The sequence below is a fragment of the Periplaneta americana genome, chromosome 2 (genome assembly GCF_040183065.1).
Source record: "Periplaneta americana isolate PAMFEO1 chromosome 2, P.americana_PAMFEO1_priV1, whole genome shotgun sequence".
In the NCBI taxonomy this organism is placed as follows: Eukaryota; Metazoa; Arthropoda; class Insecta; order Blattodea; family Blattidae; genus Periplaneta; species Periplaneta americana.
The window spans coordinates 88,571,156-88,590,678 of NC_091118.1; the positions used below are offsets into that span (position 1 = coordinate 88,571,156).

At 33.9% G+C, this 19,523-nt stretch overlaps 1 protein-coding gene across 1 annotated transcript in view; it reads left to right on the plus strand.

Annotated features, from left to right (window-relative positions):
* Mtpalpha (monolysocardiolipin acyltransferase Mtpalpha) overlaps window positions 1-18,317 on the plus strand; it is an 82,462-nt gene extending 64,145 nt beyond the window's left edge. Inside the window, exons 10-12 of the mRNA XM_069818089.1 lie at window positions 7,404-7,599; window positions 13,275-13,477; window positions 17,525-18,317. Of these exons, the coding sequence (XP_069674190.1) occupies window positions 7,404-7,599; window positions 13,275-13,477; window positions 17,525-17,728 (603 nt within the window). The 3' untranslated portion in view covers window positions 17,729-18,317. The remainder of the gene's footprint in view (window positions 1-7,403; window positions 7,600-13,274; window positions 13,478-17,524) is intronic.
* The last annotated feature ends 1,206 nt before the right edge of the window (window positions 18,318-19,523 follow it).

The following is a 19,523-nucleotide window of genomic DNA, read 5'->3' on the forward strand; positions in this document are numbered from 1 at the left end:
CTTTCTCTTACCATACATTGGTTTACTGGCAGATATGTTATCATTCCTGGCCTTTGAATAATTATTTAACAGTATGTTCGTAATGACTGAAAGTATTTTGTCAGCAAGTTCAATATATTCCATACCACATGGGCATACATCATTTACAAAACCAGCATTACCACACACATTTTACAAATTGTTCTTCATTTGTATCCCTTGAAATCAATGCATTTACAATACAGTATGCAATTTTTGCAATGTAAATTACAAAATCTGAAGGAAGAGTAAGTCCTCCTTGGTTCAAAGTGTCAAAATAAATATCTTGATTGCTGGTTTCTTTCCGTACCAAGTAATCAATACAAAGTGGATACTGTAACCTTGAAGATACCTTGAAAGAGGCATAACCGGATATGTACAAAAGGCTGGAGGTATCAGCTTCAAAGGTAAAAGTATCGGGATCTTGGATGACACTAAAAAATGGAGCTACATCCACAGGTCTATATTTTCTGCTGCTTCAAATGTTTGTGAGGACCATTTTAGAATTCCATACTTGGCTGATTTTATACCTGAAAGAGATTCATTCTGAGTTTTTTTTCTGCCTCTAAGACCTGTACAAAGGAAACATTGTAGTTACCACTTGATAACTGCCTATAGCAACTGAAGCGTTGCTCGAGATTGTCAGTTTGTAACTTTTCTGGCAGTACAAATTCCACATTAAGAGTTTGCAAACTGTATTGTATAAATTCAATTAACACAGAGGTACTCTGAAACAAAGCCCTGAAAGTATCAGGAGTTAAGCCACCTTCTCTAATGAACTCCCATTTTTGCAACCATTGCAAAAATTGTCTTAAAAATTTAAGGCGGGCATCTCCAACACTATAAAAGGGATTCGCCAATTCATTTCCTTTCATAGTACCCAACAGCTTGGATTTCACGTTTACAATTGTCCACCACTGCAGTATTATCAATACAAACTGACAAGTACCTGGACTTGACACAATACCAGACTGACTTTGAAATTCAGCGTTTAAAGCACTGTAAGTACACTCCTGGAAAATATTGCAAACTAATGAAACTTTCTGTCTTTCTAAGTTGCTTAGGTACAGAGATTTATGATTTAATTTATGAGCAGGTTTCAAGAGAGGACTGGCATTATTACCGTAGTGATACAGTTGCTTAAGGTCTGAAAATTTTGCAATCAAAAGTGTGTCTGTGTCTTCAAAATCTGGAAAAATCAATGTTTGAGAAGCATCTTTCTGATTGATCCAGCAGTTTTGAATGGTCTTAAAAATATGAACAAAGTCGTATGTAAAAAATGTCTTATATGGTGGATCAATATCATTTGAAACATACCCTTCATTTGAACCCTGAAGTAGTGCCATCATATTTCTGTTTACTCTGTGATTGTCTGAAACAACAGAAAGTATATGGCACCCACACTTTCTTAATAAATCAATTACAACATTTATCATATCATATAAATCTTTGCCTGTCAAATTCTTTACTGGGTAAAGAGCAACAATTTCCCTGAAGTTACCAAATAGAGAACAAACAAAAAATGCCTGGACAGTTTTAGGTTCAGTATTTTGCTGGTTATCAAACAGTTGCCCTGATTTATAATCAATCTGTGGTTTGATATGCATTTCATCAATTTGTTAAACTAACTAAACGTTCTCTGTCAAGTTTTTTATGGCATTTTTGAGAAAATGTTCATTGTTAGTCATTGAATTTGGCGACACTGAAAACAAAGAAGTCAAATGTTGCAAATATTTCATATGTGGTAAAACAATCCAAGATGTTTCTCAGATTGCCGCATAACAATTTGGAGAGTGCATATACAACATAAAAGCCCATAAAATATAATCAGTTGAATAATGTTTAGCTTTGCTACAAATTAAATTTAAATGTTCAATTGCAAATTTAATTTGCCTTTCAATGTTCGGTTGTATATCACTGGACTCTCCCAATAACAAAAGAAGTGAATTTAATTTGTTCGTAATAACTGATAGCACAGATTGGACACTTTGAGCAGTTACACAGTCTTTCTCAACTGACTCATATGTCTTCAAAATTTGTTCTGAGACCAGCGGGTGAGTTTCATATTTCCTGTTAATATGTTAAACAGTTCACTTCTAGCTACTATGTTCTGATTGACACATAGCTCACAATTCATATCATTATTTATTTTAACACTAACTATTATTTGTGGCATGATTTCGAAAGTGCATTGATAAAGTATTACGTAATAAATATTATAATAAATAAACCAACCCTTTAGCAACTGTGACTTTTCACTAACATTGTCAGTAAACGTAGAGAAGTCCTTAATAATGTCTTTTTCAAGAAAATCTTTCTTTTTTCAGCACGTGCTTCAGTCTGTCTGGCTCTTCGTTCTTCAGGGTCCCTCCGCTTCTTTGTTTCTGGGGTTGACAAATAAGCTGGCAAATCAGGAAAAATTGTAGGGAGTGCTCCTGTTACTAACTTCAACCTATCTATAGGACGTTCTTTCCACTCTCCTGACGAATCCTTGTATTTTTCCACTTTTATTACATCTTGTTCATGAAAATGGTGTATGCAAACTACAGCCCACTTTGAAGGTTGCCAGTGCTTGCGTGGTATTTTTCTTATCCATGCTTGGAGAAGTTTCTCTTCATTTGGGAATCTGAATACTGGAACATAATCCCCTTTGCTCGGATAATTTGAAGTGCAGTTAGGAACACAACATTTATCTGGCATTGTAATTAATGCATTCCTGAAAAAAAATTGAATAGTAAAGCAAAACGAGCCAATAGATAATGTTATATTAATAAAACAGAAAACATATGCATAATACATAGGATTTGACTTAAAGAATGTTTGTTATTGCTTTTTGCATGTTTTATTTGTTTTAAAATTATGTTTTTACCTATCATATATATATTGTTACTATTTCTTCTGCAGGTTCATTGGTTTAAAGGCGAAACACGCGTAAAAACTCACCATAAATTGCAAATACTCTTAAATAAGTGTAAACAAAGATTAAACCGCATATGCCATGTGAGTTGGTCGATGCCTGATGTAAATGTTGCCAAATTTCAGCGTTCCGACCTTCTACTAAAGTCGACCGTGGTAGTAACATATTTCTCGCTGTAGTGTGAATACATAAGCATTGCTATCTGTCTCCACACACACACATTACATAGTTCATAGTTCTTGGTGTAGTGTATAATATAACAAAATACCGGTACTAAATAAATTGCGAAATCCTACTTCCACATCTACATCTTCATTTTCTAATTCCATGTCCATTGTAGCCATTCAGATTTGATAACTGCGTTTTCAACAATTCTTTATTTAATTAATGTATTAAATCACGTTACTTGTAATTATATTATAAAATGTTTAAATTAAATTATGATTTCAGCAGATAATGAAAATGTATTTCTGTTATAATTAATAATAATAATAATAATAATAATAATAATAATAATAATAATAATAATAATGAAGAAGAAGAAAGCGCAGTATATGTAATTAACATTGTTAAACTGTATTTTGCTTTTCGCAATTGGCATTAGTCAACTTTTACGGAACCACGTATATGGACTCTAATTCAGAGTATGGAAAAAATTGACGCACCATTATCATTTTTCTTTTTCCTTCTTAGCTTTCATTGATTCTTTACTTGAATTTTTTTTTCTTTCTTCTGTAAACTGCCATTGTTTGTTTGTGTATTTGTTTGCCTTTTTTCTTACTCTTTTAGCTCTCTTCTTCTATTTGTTCTTGTATTGTTTTGTATGCTTTGTCTAATGGCAGCCTCTAATTTGAGGAAGCTTTGATAAATAAATAAATAAATCAATCCAATTTCTTTATTGCAGTAATCGATATTCATCTATTTCAACTTCACAGTGTCTGAATAGGTTAACAATTTTTAACATTTTGTGAGCTAATTTTAGGGATATTTTATTTACATTTTTTATTTTATTTACGAAATGGTCCTAATAAATGTCACTCGAAGTCTGAGATTACTATATATAATTCCATAGTGTATTTGTCATTAATCATACACATTAATACTATTATTGATATGAAAGTGAAACTTTTTGCGGTTATGTAAGTAAATGTAAGGATATCTTACATTAAATCTTCATTTCTATAATTTTCTGAGAAACTGCTTTACATACCTGTAGTGCTCGGGAAAAGTGACACAAGTCAGTTTCCACAAACCTTTTTTGATAATTTATTGACAACTTATGGAACATCTGTTCACTTGGAAAAAAATACATAGGTATTCCTCCCATTACAATAATTCATACAGAAAAAAATCAAATCCACATAAACCAGTGTAAGTTGTCAATAAATTATCAAAAAAGGTTTGTAAAAACTGACTTATGTCACTTTTCCCAAGCACTGCAGATATATTTTACTAAAAGCTTCAATAAATACGTCATTGATTTAACATATTATGCTAACATTTTAACATGGCCAAAATGATGTCCAGCATTATTGTTATCCAAAATGTCGTATTCTTTCCGACAATCCGCAATGACCTGAAATAGCTACTACTTTACTCCCATATGAAAAAAAACCGCAGATCGTCTTGACATTGTTACTTTCATTTTAGCATTGAAACTCAAAGAAATGAAGATAGATATGTTCAAGAAAAAGCATTTGGCATAAAATCAATTCAGAGGGAAGTTTTTTAAAAAGAAAAAAAATTTAATGAGGTTACACTTCATTGAGTTATAACGTTACTTTCAGTGTTACATCTTTCGTGGAGTATATTTCATTATTATGGAAAATATCTGGTATTCTGCCTGGAAAATAAACCTGAAAATTTTTATTTAAACTTCTAATGAACTTAGTCTGCAGCATTTGCCGCACAAGCCACTAGTAAAACTATAAAACGTTCTTAAATTAAAACCTTAAAAGTGTTATAAAATGTTAAAAAAGTAATATATCTTAATGACAAAAGATATAAAGTATATCAATTTTTTAACATTTTATAACACTTCTAAGGTTTTAATTTAAGAAAGTGTTATAGTTTTTGTACAAGTGTTCAAGTGAACAATGAAGACAAATTTAAATAAAATGTTTGGCACTTTATTAAGTATTTTAGACATTGGCAATGATGAAACATTAGAAGTAAACTAATAAAATTGTAAGCTAAGATTTTTGACAGTGATTTATTTTTTAACATGATAAATTTAATGTTTATGTTTTTACTGTTTTCAGTATGCTTTTATTCATTTTCAGATCAAATGAAATTTCACGACTAAAGTGCATGAAGAAAAATTGACCTTCTTGACAACAGAGATTTTTTGGTACAAATGCTGCAACATTTATGAAATAATAATAATAATAATAATAATAATAATAATAATAATAATAATAAGAATAGTAATAGTAATGAAATAAAATTACGCAAATCCTACATTGATGATAGAGGAAAGTGAATCAAGACACCAAGCACGAAGAGTGGTACACAAAATACTAGCAATAAAGAAAAAATACAGTTAGGATTTTTTGAAGAGCATATTTTTAAGTTTTATATCGTGTGTCTCAAAAGTTGCATGCCAAGTGAATTATCTTTCATGTTCAAAATGTGCACCATTCACTCGAGGACAATGTCTTACATGATCTAAAGTTTCATGTGTCACGCTTAAAAGTGTAGCTGGTGGAATGTATAGTATTGGTGATTCTTTCCTTTAAGACATACAGAGTTTTGGGCTTTTTCTGAAACACCTTCTATTTCATGCAACTCCAGATAAAAAATCCAAATGTATAATATTCCGGGGAATGTGGAGACCAACTGATAGGACCATCTTGTCCAATCCAACATACTCCAAACATGTTGTTTAATTTTTGGCAAGTCGTCAGGACATAATGTGTTGTTGTTCCATCAAGCTGAAACCATATCCTTTGTTGGTAATTAAGTGGCAGGTCATGTAAAAATTCTATTACAACAGTATCAAACAGTTTGCCAAAGGTGTATTGGTTTACATGGGCATCAAAGAAATACGGGCCAACGATAGTGTTGGTTAGGGTACCACACCATACCATAATCCCTGGAGCACCTGGATCATTGCAAGGATGCATCCAGTGTGGATTCTGTGGGGCCCAGTATCTTGTATTCTGTGTCTGGGCATGACCATCTAAGAGCAAATATTCATTGTTGAATATGACGTGTAGAAGAAAATTTGGATTTCTATGTGTTCGTTGACTGATCTGAAGTCTCTTCGAAGGATCATTATCACGCATTGTGTGTCTATGCTGCATTTTGTATGGGCAGATATGTGCCGACTTCAAAATTCAGTGTACAGAATCTTTACTGATTGATGCTGCTCGCCTAGCCATCTAGCGGAGTGATCTGTTAGGGCTTACTGTAAGTTTGGCAGTCACATCAGCTTGACAGTCTTCATTGGTGGCTGTTTTCGGTCGACCACTGCATTTGGCATTGAGTACCGTGTACATTGTCTTAAATTTATGCAACAATCTGTCCACAGTTTGATGAGAAGGCTTTGGAATATCAGGATGCTGGTGATGAAATTCGTCAGTAGCATCTCGCGATGTTATATGGTGATCTCCACAAAGAAATACCAGCTCTACACGTTGTTCAGATGTCAGGATTAGTCTTCTGTTGCACTATTTCACCTAGAAAATAAAAGCAAACCTCCTTGGTATGTGACCTTTTAGACACACAATATATCTCTTCATATATGCGCAAAATTTAATTCTGCTTAAAATTAAATATTCAAAGATTTAATTACAATGTGTACAAGTAATTAGATTATGAATGGTACGTTTCTTTAGATGAACTGGCCAAAAAAGGATCACAGAAACCATATTTTGTAAATAGCACAACCAGAAGAAAGACTCAAGGAATAAAAATAGCCTTAAAAACCAGTAGCTACAACTTGATGAGAATGCAACGAAGAGAAAGAAATTGGAAAACATCCAGGAAGTCTATGGAAAAGGGAAAGATTGTCAGGAATCAGTTGGTCTGTTCCTCCTTATGTCTGGCCTTGCTTATCATTTTCACCAGATCAAGCAAGATTTTTCAACCTCCAGCATATCTTCTGTGTGGCGAACTAAACAGTGTCATAACCAAGAAACATCTACTAATTTGCAACAAACTGAACCCCACAAAACAACAAAAGGGAGATGTGGTGTATCTGTATTGGGAAGCTAGAAGGAAAATAATGATGATGATGATGATGATGATGATGATGATGATGATGATGATGATGATGATGATGATGATGATGATACATGATCTCCTAGGATATTGTCCTTTCTTCCTGGAACATCCTAGGGTAGATATAATATGAGAAGGGATTCTTCATTATTTTGTGTATTGTTTGGTGCATGATAATTATATTAAATGGAATGGGTCTCAATAGTAATGAATGAATTTCCAAATTTTAATACTGTTTTTGCAGGAGGGTGTTGACCCCAAAGAACTGGACAAGATGACAAAATCATTCGGCTTTCCAGTTGGTGCAGCCACACTGGCAGATGAAGTTGGTATTGACGTGGCCTCTCATATTGCTGCAGACTTAGGCAAAGCATTTGGATCTCGATTTGCTGGAGGTGATCCAAATATACTGAAAGAAATGGTTGAGGCAGGATATCTTGGTAAGGATATTTCATAGCAGCATATTAAAAAAAAAGTCAAAATATGTTCATTTTTGGAAGCAAATTCTTGTTAGTGCAGTCTTATTCACTGTAAAAGAAGTAGCTTCGTATCTTGTGGGTTGCAGAATCTTCGCATTTAATAATTTATATACATTCCATTGTATCATGGTACTAATTCTCGTCTTAAAATTGCAAATTTTGAGCCTACATTTTATTAGGATGTGATATAGTCATGTAATATTTGATATTTGTTTTCAGTCCAATTACATTATGGTGGACCATCATATCCCTGTATTCTGGTCACACATTATAACTCTATATACCTAATCATTTAATTTTACTTAAATTCCTAAGTTAGAAATAATATTACTATGTACATTACATTAGCAGCAACTGGCCTACATTTTTTTCTGTCTAACCTTATTTGTTAACTATTCTACTGTCTCACTGCTAAAGTTCTTCGTATAAATCACTCCAGTAGAATAATTAAACATTTATTTTATCTAATTCCTCTATCCTGTCTTTTCATTCTTCCATTCTCTCAGTTGCTACTCTTTCGAATACAATACAAGTTCTTTATCCTATCATTTCAATTTCACTCTTATTCTAATAAGTTCTCATTCGTTTCCTCTTATTATCACTTTTTTTCTTTACTTCATTCTTTTCATTTGTTACTATAACATAACTTTATATTTCATTATTAATTTTTTATTCATATAACCCTAATTAACTACTTTTTTTAACTATTACGTCTTCATATAATAATTATTGCTACATATTGCACATTATCCACATATTTATTCTAGGAAGACAGAAAATAGGATTTGCAGTGAAACACCTGCCATTGGGCAGAAAACTGTGAATGAATGAAAAATTATTCCTACGTATTGTACATTATCCACAACATAACACTATTACTGTTATTTCCTACACTGCTCTGGTCATCCCACATCATTAATTCATTCCTTCCGTACACCAGTTTCTAAAGTTATATGTTTTTTTATTCCCCCCCCCCCTCTAGTGTTAGTATGCAATCTTTCAGCAATGCGCTCCTTAACTTATCTACCTCATTCGTCAAAGCACCGTCGTCATAACTGACCTTTGTCCCTAGTTTTGCGTTCATCCATTCATCAATCCACTTCTTTATCCATTCACCCAGTTCATGACTCTTGCTGTATGTTTTAACGTCATCAAACTTCTGTTAGGCAAGGATACCGTAATCTCATTTGACCTCTTTGTTGTTCCTACATGAAATTCAGAAGGTCGTATACATTGTTATGTAATATAACATACAAGAATGAAAGTCAATCACACTTATGTCCTCCCTTGTGCTTCTTAGTTATGGAAGGGCGCAATTATGGAATACCAGAATGTTTAGTAAAAGCATTGCAATTTTAGAATGGCAAACCATGCACTGGGTATATTCACAGTTCATATAGTGAAATGAAACAAAAGAAACTTCTAATTTTGTTCAACACCTCCTCTGTATAGAAATTTCAGTAGGAATACATTTTGTTGTCTGAACATCATCTCTGTGTGTACATGTGTGTATGTGTGTATAAGTAATACAGTATGACGCAAAAGTTGCTGACAATTTATGATAAAAGTAGCAGACAAGGAGCAGTGGCGATGTTTCGTATTATAACAGGACATGACTGCTTTGCAGCTCACCTACACACTTATATTATTGTATTTTAAATCCCCAGGGGTACTAAACTTCATTTATATGTTCTAATTAAATTTTGCTCGAAATTAGGTTTGCCATGAAAATACTATATTTATGCCATCGAATATAATATGTACACCATTTTATCCTAAAATCCAGAAAAGAAAAACAGGCGAATATAATATGCACCTGTACTAAAAACCACTCAAGATTAAAATTATATTATCAAGAAGGTTATAAAGGCACTCCCTTATACACATTCATCATATGCAGTATTAAAATTGGAACTTCCAGTCAACAGGTCTGAGTTGATGTCAGAACATTGATTGACAATGACTAACATCATGCTACTCTTTCGTCAGTAATTATTGGTAAATCTTTTGCTTTAAATAAAGACGCACAATTGTTGAGAATTGTATTTATAAAGTCTCACAGTAAAAGAAAAAATGTTAAGTTATTCTAGTAATTAAAAATATTCTTATTACTGATCGTCAAAAATGGATGAGAAATTACGAATGAAAAGTGCGCAAAAGACGAGAAAACACGAACTCTCAGTGGCCATTTCTTCAATTGTTTCCCACCATGTCTTGTAACATAAATAGAATGTTAATATTAATTTATTTGAGTCTGAGTGTTTGAGTTTGAATATAATATGCACCCCAGAAAAAAAAAAAGTGCATATTATAGTCAAGTAAATGGTACAATATGTGTTTATTGTTAGGATGTGGCCAGCTTTGAAATTCCTGGAAATTCGAAGCTGCCCATTCTTGTCTCCATACATACTAGCTTCAGTAAATCAGTTGTGCACCAGTGGGAGAATCAATACAGAGAGAGGAGAGAAGTTTGTTCAGAGTGAAGAAATGGAACATTTTAAACAATGAGAATCCAGGATCAAAGCTGTGACCGCATTGAATGCAACTATCCTAACACCCCTCCAAACTAAAAATATTTTGACAGTAGACTCAACCTGATATGATGAGAAGGTTACTGATTGGTTTTTGAGTTCCAATGAGTTTAAGAAAGAGGAAGTGTGTTTGTAATTGTTTTTTTTATATAATCACATGTTATTAATTATTAGTAATGCAATTTCAGATGCATTTAAATGCTATTTCAGTTAAACGTTTTTTTTCTTCAGACCCCCATAAAAACGTATACATGAAATTTTACTGTATAATAAATTATTTTGTGTAGTATGACAATAGTAATAATTACATTTTCGATTAAATGTAACACACATTTTTACATTATTCTCAGCAAAACTTGACTTGTTTTATGTCTTAAACACTTAGTGTTCCCTATGTAACCAAAATGTCTGTATATTCTACCAAAAGTATTCAATTTGCACCCCATTTACCTGAAGTATCTCATTTGATCCTGACATTCCACTGCCATGCTGTAAGATATTGTTGGTGAATTTGCTGTATAACATGTATGATTCTTCTTTTCAATTATAAAATAAGATTCTGTCTGATGTTATACATGTCTGCATTGAAAGAAGTCTGTGGTTTTAAGCAAGCTCCACACTGTCCAGTCCAGTACATACCAAAACATCATCATTTAATTTCTGACAAACTCACAGTTTAATGTGAAGTGGCTCCATCTGGGTGAAATCACATTCTTAGTAGTTTATTGAGTGGTAAATTATAATGAAACTCATTACAGCGCTGTCCAGCAATTCTCCAGTCATGTCGTTTAGCACAGTGGTCCTCAACCTTTGAGGGACTGCGGCTCTGTAAATTCTCTTCTACAAGGCGAGGGCCCAGTCCCAACAAATTTACTCGTAAACACCTTTCCAATTTGTTTAAAGTTCATACATTTAACTAACATAAGCATTAATAATTAAGAGTGATGTGATCTTAAGACTTAAAGAGTTTTAGTACGAAAACAGTGTGACATGTTGACAAACTAATTAATTATCAGTTACTGGATTAATTTAATTTTGTAGCATGTTGTAGTTTCCTCAAGTAAACATAATTAATTTATGCTAGCTAATTTTCATTGACATACTATCCCTTTCTGACCACCAAAAACTTATAAAATTGATAACATTGATCATTGTATAGGGTGCGTCAAAAACACCTGATGGTTTATGCAAAACAATACAAATCATACCTGCTGAATGTCGCTGCTGTAATGGGTGTCCTTGTGTTGTGTACATTTTGGAGTTCAGTTGAGATGGAACATTGGAACACTGCATTGCTGCGATAGAGTTGTTCATCAAAACAGAGTCTGTTACTTCTATGCAGCGTGGGTTTCAACTGCAGTTTGATACACGTCATGCACCTAGTCGCAATATCTTGATATTGTGTGTAGCAGAGGCATCAATAAAGGATACCAAGCCACCAGAACGTCCTCGTTTGGCTCGCACACCTGCAAATGTGGGACAGGTTCTGGAAGCAGTGCATCGTAGTCCAAGGCGGTCAACTTGGCGACACGCTGTCACTCTTCGTTTGCGTGACAATCTTCTAAGAATGACCACAGAGTCTAACTATGTGAGCTGTTGCTCCATTTTGCTGGAACCACCACTCATGATGACCACGAACGAAATTCGGAAGAAGTGTTTTCAGCATATTCATGTAATGCTCAGAGTTGAAAATAACTGTTGCTCCTCCCTCATCCTCGAAAAAATAATGCCCAATGATGCCATCCAAACAAATTCCGCACCAGAATGTCACCTTTCGTTCATGCAGTTCTTGAGGATTATTGAGAGCCCAGTATCGGTAATTGTACTTGTTGACATATCCACAGAAGTAGAAGTGTGCTTCATCAGACATGATTAATGTGTTCACTACATTTGGATTATCATTCACCAGGTTAAAGAATTCCCTATAAAAGCAAAGTCGGTTCACCTAGCCTTGCTCCGTAATTTCATGTGTTTGTTGAATTTTGTAGGGATGAAAGTGCAGATGGTTATGCAGTATTCGACGAACGGACGAACGCTATTGTCATTTATTTATTTACTTCTAAAATATCATGATACTCGGATTTTAAAACAAGCACTTACACACTGCAATGAGAATTTGCAAAGAGACAGTATTCGTGATGACTATTCAGTACCGAGAACCTGATATAGACCACCTTAATTTTCAATTTAAGTAAAAAAAAAAAAATTGTTTATGCTTCCAAGCTAATTAATTGATCACTGACATCTGTAACACAAATTATTTCGTTTAATTTCGAGAACAGAGGATTCACTGCCCATTGTAATCAGCTTACAGGCAATTTTTATGACCAGTTATCATTCAGTTTTGAAAAAAAAAAGAGGATTTGCCGCCCATTGTTGTAAATGGCCTGCAGGAAATTTTTATGGCTGGTCATAAACAGTGGTACTCTCTTACCCAATAGATTTCTAAGCTTAAAAAATCCCGATCATTAAAAAATGCTACAGAAATGTTTCAGTTAGATTTTAGAATTTAGAGTTTAGGATCTGTACTTTTCGACACATTCACAAAAATTGTTCTCCTAAGAATATTTCCATTTTAAAATATTTATTCGTTAAAAATGCTTAGACCAGTAAATTGACAAATTCCAGAGGAATATCTTATGGCCCGGTATAATTGATGCCAGAGCTCGGTGGTTGAGAAACATTGGTCTAGCAGATTAAAACCAGATAACTTTAGAAGCATCAGAATTGTTGCATTTATGTATTCATTTTGAGTTGTCATTGAAGAAGCACCATGCATAATTTATGGTATGAACATGCCCATTTAGAATGTATACTAATGCTTATTTTACTGAACAGAGCATGCTTAGAGAATGTTCAGTCATTGTGCAAACACTGTGTGATCCAATTGCATATGTAAGTCTTTTCTGTACATCTGCTTCTTGCATTATGTGTAAAAAGAATCGTGCAGTGTTTTGGTGCTGTTTAATGTACAAACCAACTTCTCCAGTAAGTTCATGATATATGAAAACATTAGTGAAATTGTATTAAGCTATTGTGTGCTGCACTTTTGGTTCTTCATAGAAATACAAAATTATTAGAATGTCTTAAGTTTTTTTGTTTCAGGTCGTAAATCTTCCAAAGGATGCTTTTTGTATGAAGGTTCTAGTAAAAACCGTGATGTGAATACAGGAGCATTGGATATATTTTCTAAATATAGACTGGAACCTAAGGGTTCAAAAGCTGTGGAAGATCTACAGCTTCGCATGGTGACAAGATTTGTAAATGAGGCCATTCTCTGTCTTCAGGAGGGCATTCTAGCCAACCCAGTAAGTACTGATATACAGTATTGTGGAGAAAACCAGAGAGTAATGTTCTGTTACTTCACAGTAACATAGAAAATTGTTAAGAATGAATGTTATTGCTTATTATGTTCCCATCAGTAGGTGGCAACAACAAGAATAGGAAATTGATTTGCTTTTTTGCATAATAAGAAAACAGTGGATTTTGAAACATAACTTTTTTCTTTTGTGACATTTCACCTTCATTCCAGAAGAGCACTGTAAAATGCTGTTTGGTTTTATTGCCTTCAGGAGGCATACCAGCTCATTTAGCAACACTCAAGATACACTTGTAGCTTTTGGAGTGCCACAGATGCGAGCAACATTGTTCCCTAATGGAATATGATATAAATCAACAGTTTCGTTGCCATTAGACAAAAACAACAAAAATATGGAAAACACTTTAATTGTGTTCCGTTTGCCCACTTTCATGAAAGAATTTGACTCTCACTGATACAGCGTTTATGAAACATGATATTTAAACTGGGGCCAGCCAGAGTTTATTTTTGATGAAAGAAGTCATTGTTGTCATATCTTGCAGATAGAGCTCGTAATAGTTTGTTTGTAGTGTAAGGTGAAATTTCCTATAACACAGTTTGAAAATTTGAGATGGAAACACTTGTAATACACATTTCTTACCTTTACCAGTAGAATGATAGGCGACATAATTACTAGCAGAGAAATTTAAGTTTTGATTCTATGTTTCGATACCAAGAGATACTATCAAGAGTTAATTGGCAGAGTAGGAACTGAGATATGTCTCACACAGGCTGTTCTTGAGAATTTTGCTTTGGAATTAATAATAGGGATGCACTACAGCATCACAGTTAAGGTATAATACTGCAGACTGGAAGGTCATGAGTTTGATTCCCATTGAAGTCATGGATTTTCTCCATTGACCTAATCCTTTCGGGTTTACTGAGCCTGTAACAGAAATGAGTATTTCTGGCACATATGACTGACATTCCTACTGATATTAATGCCGAGTATCTGTACAGGTGGGAGCTTTAACCTTCGCGCCACCCTTTGTGCCTCCATGGCATGTCATGTGGATGACTTTACCTTTTATTAACCAGTCATATGTTGTGATACTCCTTTTTTAGTGTGACGTATAAACTTCAACTATGTTTCCTTTCCAAATAAAGTGATCCATTATTTATTTTATTGAAAAACACATCCCTTAGAAAGATTTGAACCAACTGTAGGTAAGTACACTGAGGACGACGTGCTTAACTGCAATTTCAAGAGACATCAATGAGAGCAAGAAATTCAAATATAAATTGTATGGTTTTTGAGAGTATAAGCAAAAGGAGAGAGCATTAGCATAAAATTATGTAATCCAAAATGACTTGTCCAGTTGATCATAATTATCATCTGTTTTGTTGAAGTTGTGGGTTTGGTAAACGTAGTTATTGTTAAAAACATAAATACCTGACTCTGTAAATAATGTTACTATGTGACATGCCAGTAATAAAATTTTTCCTTAGTCACGTATAGGTCATTGGGTGTTTGCCCATTTGCAGTGTGAATAAATACATAAAAGTTGTAATCTGATGTCATATCCATTACATCAGAATCAAGCATTTCTTCTTGATGTCTCTCTTCTCTTCTATACACTCTCAGAATGGTTATCTACTCAGTGACATGTCATTTAAGTCCTTAAAAAATACCATAATAAGCCTGAAGTATTTGTCCATTATGTGTGTAATTGAATGTGTGTGTGTCTAATGCCTACCCCCTTCACTTGGCATGATTCGGGTTCCGCATACTGTGGATAGATGGCAGATAAAAAGGGCAGAACATTACAGTTGTTTTATTATGTCATGACAGTCAGCATGGATGAAAGAGGGAAGTGGCAGCTGTTGGAGGGGAGATGCACAACTAAGCCATGCATCGAAGAGGGAAGGGAATACACTCGCATTATAATAAAAATGTTACTTTCGGGCCGTGCTGTTGTGGATTCTGCATAACGCTGTATGGAGTCCACTGGTTAACTGGCACGAAAATTAATCTAAAGTGGAGACTCCGACAATATCCATGTATATTTCACCTGCATGTTATTTTTCTCTCTCTACTGGCTCTTCTTTCACCTCCATAATCTTCATCCTCACTTTCACTACTGTCACTAACTATTATCACTCACATGGATCACAATATTTTCTTGGTCAACATCTAACAAACCCCCTTTGTTTCTCATATTTAATTAGATTTCTCTCACATTTTTGCAAACTTCCTGCCAGTCTTTAGATGTTACAGATGCAAATTTTTGGTTTGTTAACCAAATGACGTCTTCCATTTTGAATGTGACATTGTTTGCTGCATCCAAATTTTTTACAGTTGCACAAATCATTAAATAATTTCAAGAGAATTGAGCTCAGGATGATAGGAAGGAAGTTGTAAAATGGAATGGTGGGATTGTTCAAGAAGATTATCGATTTTATAAGTAACATTCGGTGGTTTGAGCGGGACAATTAATTGATAGATTCCTATTATATATAGAGGCCTATTTATTATTCACTATCTCATGGGATTGTGAGTATTGCAATATTTTACCTCTGACTTTACTCTATATTAGTGGAATGTATGTGTATATAATATTAAACATTATACTGAAATAAAACTTTCTAAATAAAGTATACTGAAGAATTCAGTTAATTTGATTTATGTATTTCCGTCTAATTACTTATCTAATCAATTAGATAAGTCATTAAACGGAAATACATATATTAAATTAATTTAATTATTACTTTAGACTTATCGGAAGACTACTACTAAAATGAATTATAAGATAATTTATAGAAACAAAAACTACACACATAATACAGGGTGGAAGTGAAATAAATGTGCACATCGAAAGGGCCGATAGGGTACAGTTAAATGGATAGAAAACCTATATTACGTTTTGTGATTAAATGCATGGTTAATTAGTTTAAATTAATGCAAGGTTAATTAGAAAATTAAGTTGGAAGTTTCAGCAGTCTGGCAACATCGTATTTGAAGGTTTCATAGCCATAGTGGGCCAAGCGCGATTTACTAAGACTGTAGAAAACAAGGGTTAAAATGAAGTTATTACCATAATTCAATGGAAACATATGGCAAGTAATATAAAGTATACACTCTTTAAAACTAAATGACATGTCAATCCTCATTAAACTATGGTATTCACTTAACTTTAGCCCTTGCTTTCTTCATTTTTAATAAATGGCACTTGGCCCACTATGGCTCTGCACCCTTCATTTCTTCTCGTAATACTGATGTAAGAGGTCAATGAACTCAGGTTTCTCTCTAGGTGAACTACCTCCCACCTCCCTCTCTAGCTACAATGTTGCATGCTGTTCGCATCATTCAGTGGCTTGAAATTAGTGGTTTCAAATTAAATTTACACAAAAATCATGCATGCTAAATAAATACTCCAGAGGGATAAATGATTCTTTATTACATTTTCTATCAATATGGACAAAAATCACGATTCTACTCGCATTAGTTACCAAATAAGATAGTATTAAACATTTGGGAAAAAAACATTTTTTGTTCTAAGAAAACTATGACCTTTTCACCAATATGGTATTACACTTTTTTGTTACGTACAACATGAGCTATTCGCTCTGAAAAATCTTTATTTCACTTTCACCCTATATATGCAATACTCGATAGTGCTCCAAAACAAACCAGTTATGCACGTAGGAAAAGGAATCAGCATGGAATGTGTTTAATAGTAACACGACTGTACTATTGTATGCACTGCATGTGAGGTCTCTACTTGGCCACAATGCTATTACATCTAATCTGATATCCTTTGTAATATCCCATCCGTACCACTGCACGTCATCAGGCACACTGTCATGAAGTAATAAAACATCTGTACTTTCTGGCTTATCCTTATAAGTATCCTTCAAATTTTTGGCTGAGATTTAATTTTAGAATCGAAATAATTTTGTTTTGTTCAGAATTCTTTAATTTCAAAATTACAAGAATATTTCTAATAGGCCTAACCTAAAAACTGATCTTCATTATAATAATGTTTTCTTCTTCTAGCTTGAAGGTGATGTTGGCGCAGTGTTTGGTTTGGGCTTCCCACCTTTCACAGGGGGCCCTTTCCGATGGGTTGATGTATATGGAGCAGGTGCCTTGACAAATAAGATGCTGGAATTTGAGAAGGATTATGGCGAACCATTTAAACCATGTGATCTTCTTTTAGATCATGCTAAGCAACCAGAAAAGAAGTTCCATAGTCGTTGAATGTGATTTTCTTGGATATGTTGAGTATATGCAGAGTTAATCAAAGCTAGATGCAATATCAAACCCATGATAACAGTTTGTGGGACATTGTATTTGGTGCTGTTAGGAACAAAATGTTACATTGAAGTGCTGTATGGATTATTTTTGCCTGTGCCCCATTTTGATTTGTGTGTATTGATCTAAAGTGTGAATTGTATGCTTTTGTTTATTAACACATTGAGTGAGAGCAGAAGCAACAGTATTATCGCAAAATTAAATTTTTTGTCTTACATATTCCTTTTTTCATGACTTTTCTAATGCTGAGACAAAAATTTAACTTATGCTCAGGGGTTAGGCAAAATATTCACTTCATTTCTATTCTGCAGTTGGTTTGAGGGTGGTTATTGACAAGGACATACTACATGGGATGGTTACTGTTAGAGTTTATCAATGCAATTCTGCTGTGATTGTAATGTCTCTTGTAAATAATGTAATAATCATGTGACATCATGTATGACAGTTTTTTCGTAACTATTTGCAATGAAGAATACTTTGTATGTATGTTATTAATCACAGAATATAATAAATTTTGGTACTGTTATATTTTAAAGCTCTTTGTCATCAGTGTATCTTTCTCCTCCGCTTCCTCATCTTTACTGCTTTTCATTCTTCTTTGCATTGTGGAACTTTCTCCATTCTCCTGTAACTTCATTCCTCTTAGCCCCAAATATTTCCCTAAGCACCTTATTCTCAAACCCCTTAGCCTCTGTTCTTCTCTCAAAGTGAGAGTCCAAGTTTCACAACCATAAAGAACAACCGGTTTGTTTTTACTTCTTTTTATTCTTCTTTGGTGTACACCCCAACTCTGGCTACTAGCAACAGGCATCTATAATGAACACCAATCAAAATACCCCTCATTTCTCGTGAAAAACAACTGAATAGACTGCAGTGGACTATAGTGGACTTTATGTTGTCAGCAAACAGCTGGACACATTAAGAAGATTGATTGATTCTTCTTTGGTATAAGCCTTATGGCCTGTTGATGCATTTATATAACAATCCATCTCTTGAGTGATTAATTAACATGTTTTTCTTTTCTTAGTGAAGTAATTGTATTTGCATATTCTTCTCCCCGTATCTCCATACTACAATGTCTGTTACTGATATAGTAAGTAATTACATTTGTGTAATTTTCACCAGTTCTCCATTTCTTTTGTAGTAAAAAATTGTTCACCACACCTTTTGTTATGGGAGGTAAAGCTTAATCATAAAATAAGAATCATAAATTGTAATTGTGGTATATTTTGGTGCAAGATTTAGTTTTGAAATATTGTGTGTGATACCTATAATTTCCAAGACGTTTTTGATAGAGATGTTTGCAATTTACATTACTTGAGTTTATTTTTCTTTACTTACTTACTTAATGGCTTTTAAGGAACCCGCTGATTCATTGCCACCCTTACATAAGCCCGCCATTGGTTCCTGTTCTGAGCAAGATTAATCCAGTCTCTACAATCGTATCCCATCTCCCTCAAATCTATTTTAATATTATCCTACCATCTACGTCTCGGCCTCTCGAAAGGTCTTTTTCACTTCTACCTCCGAACTATATGCATTTCTTGATTTGCCCATACGTGCTACATGCCCTGCTCATCTCAAACGTCTGGATATAATGTTCCTAATTATGTCAGGTGAAGAATACAAATGTGTACTGTTTTGCATTGTGTAATTTTCTCCATTCTCCTGTAACTTCATTCCTCTTAGCCCCAAATATTTTCCTAAGCACCTTATTCTCAAACACCCTTAGCCTCTGAAT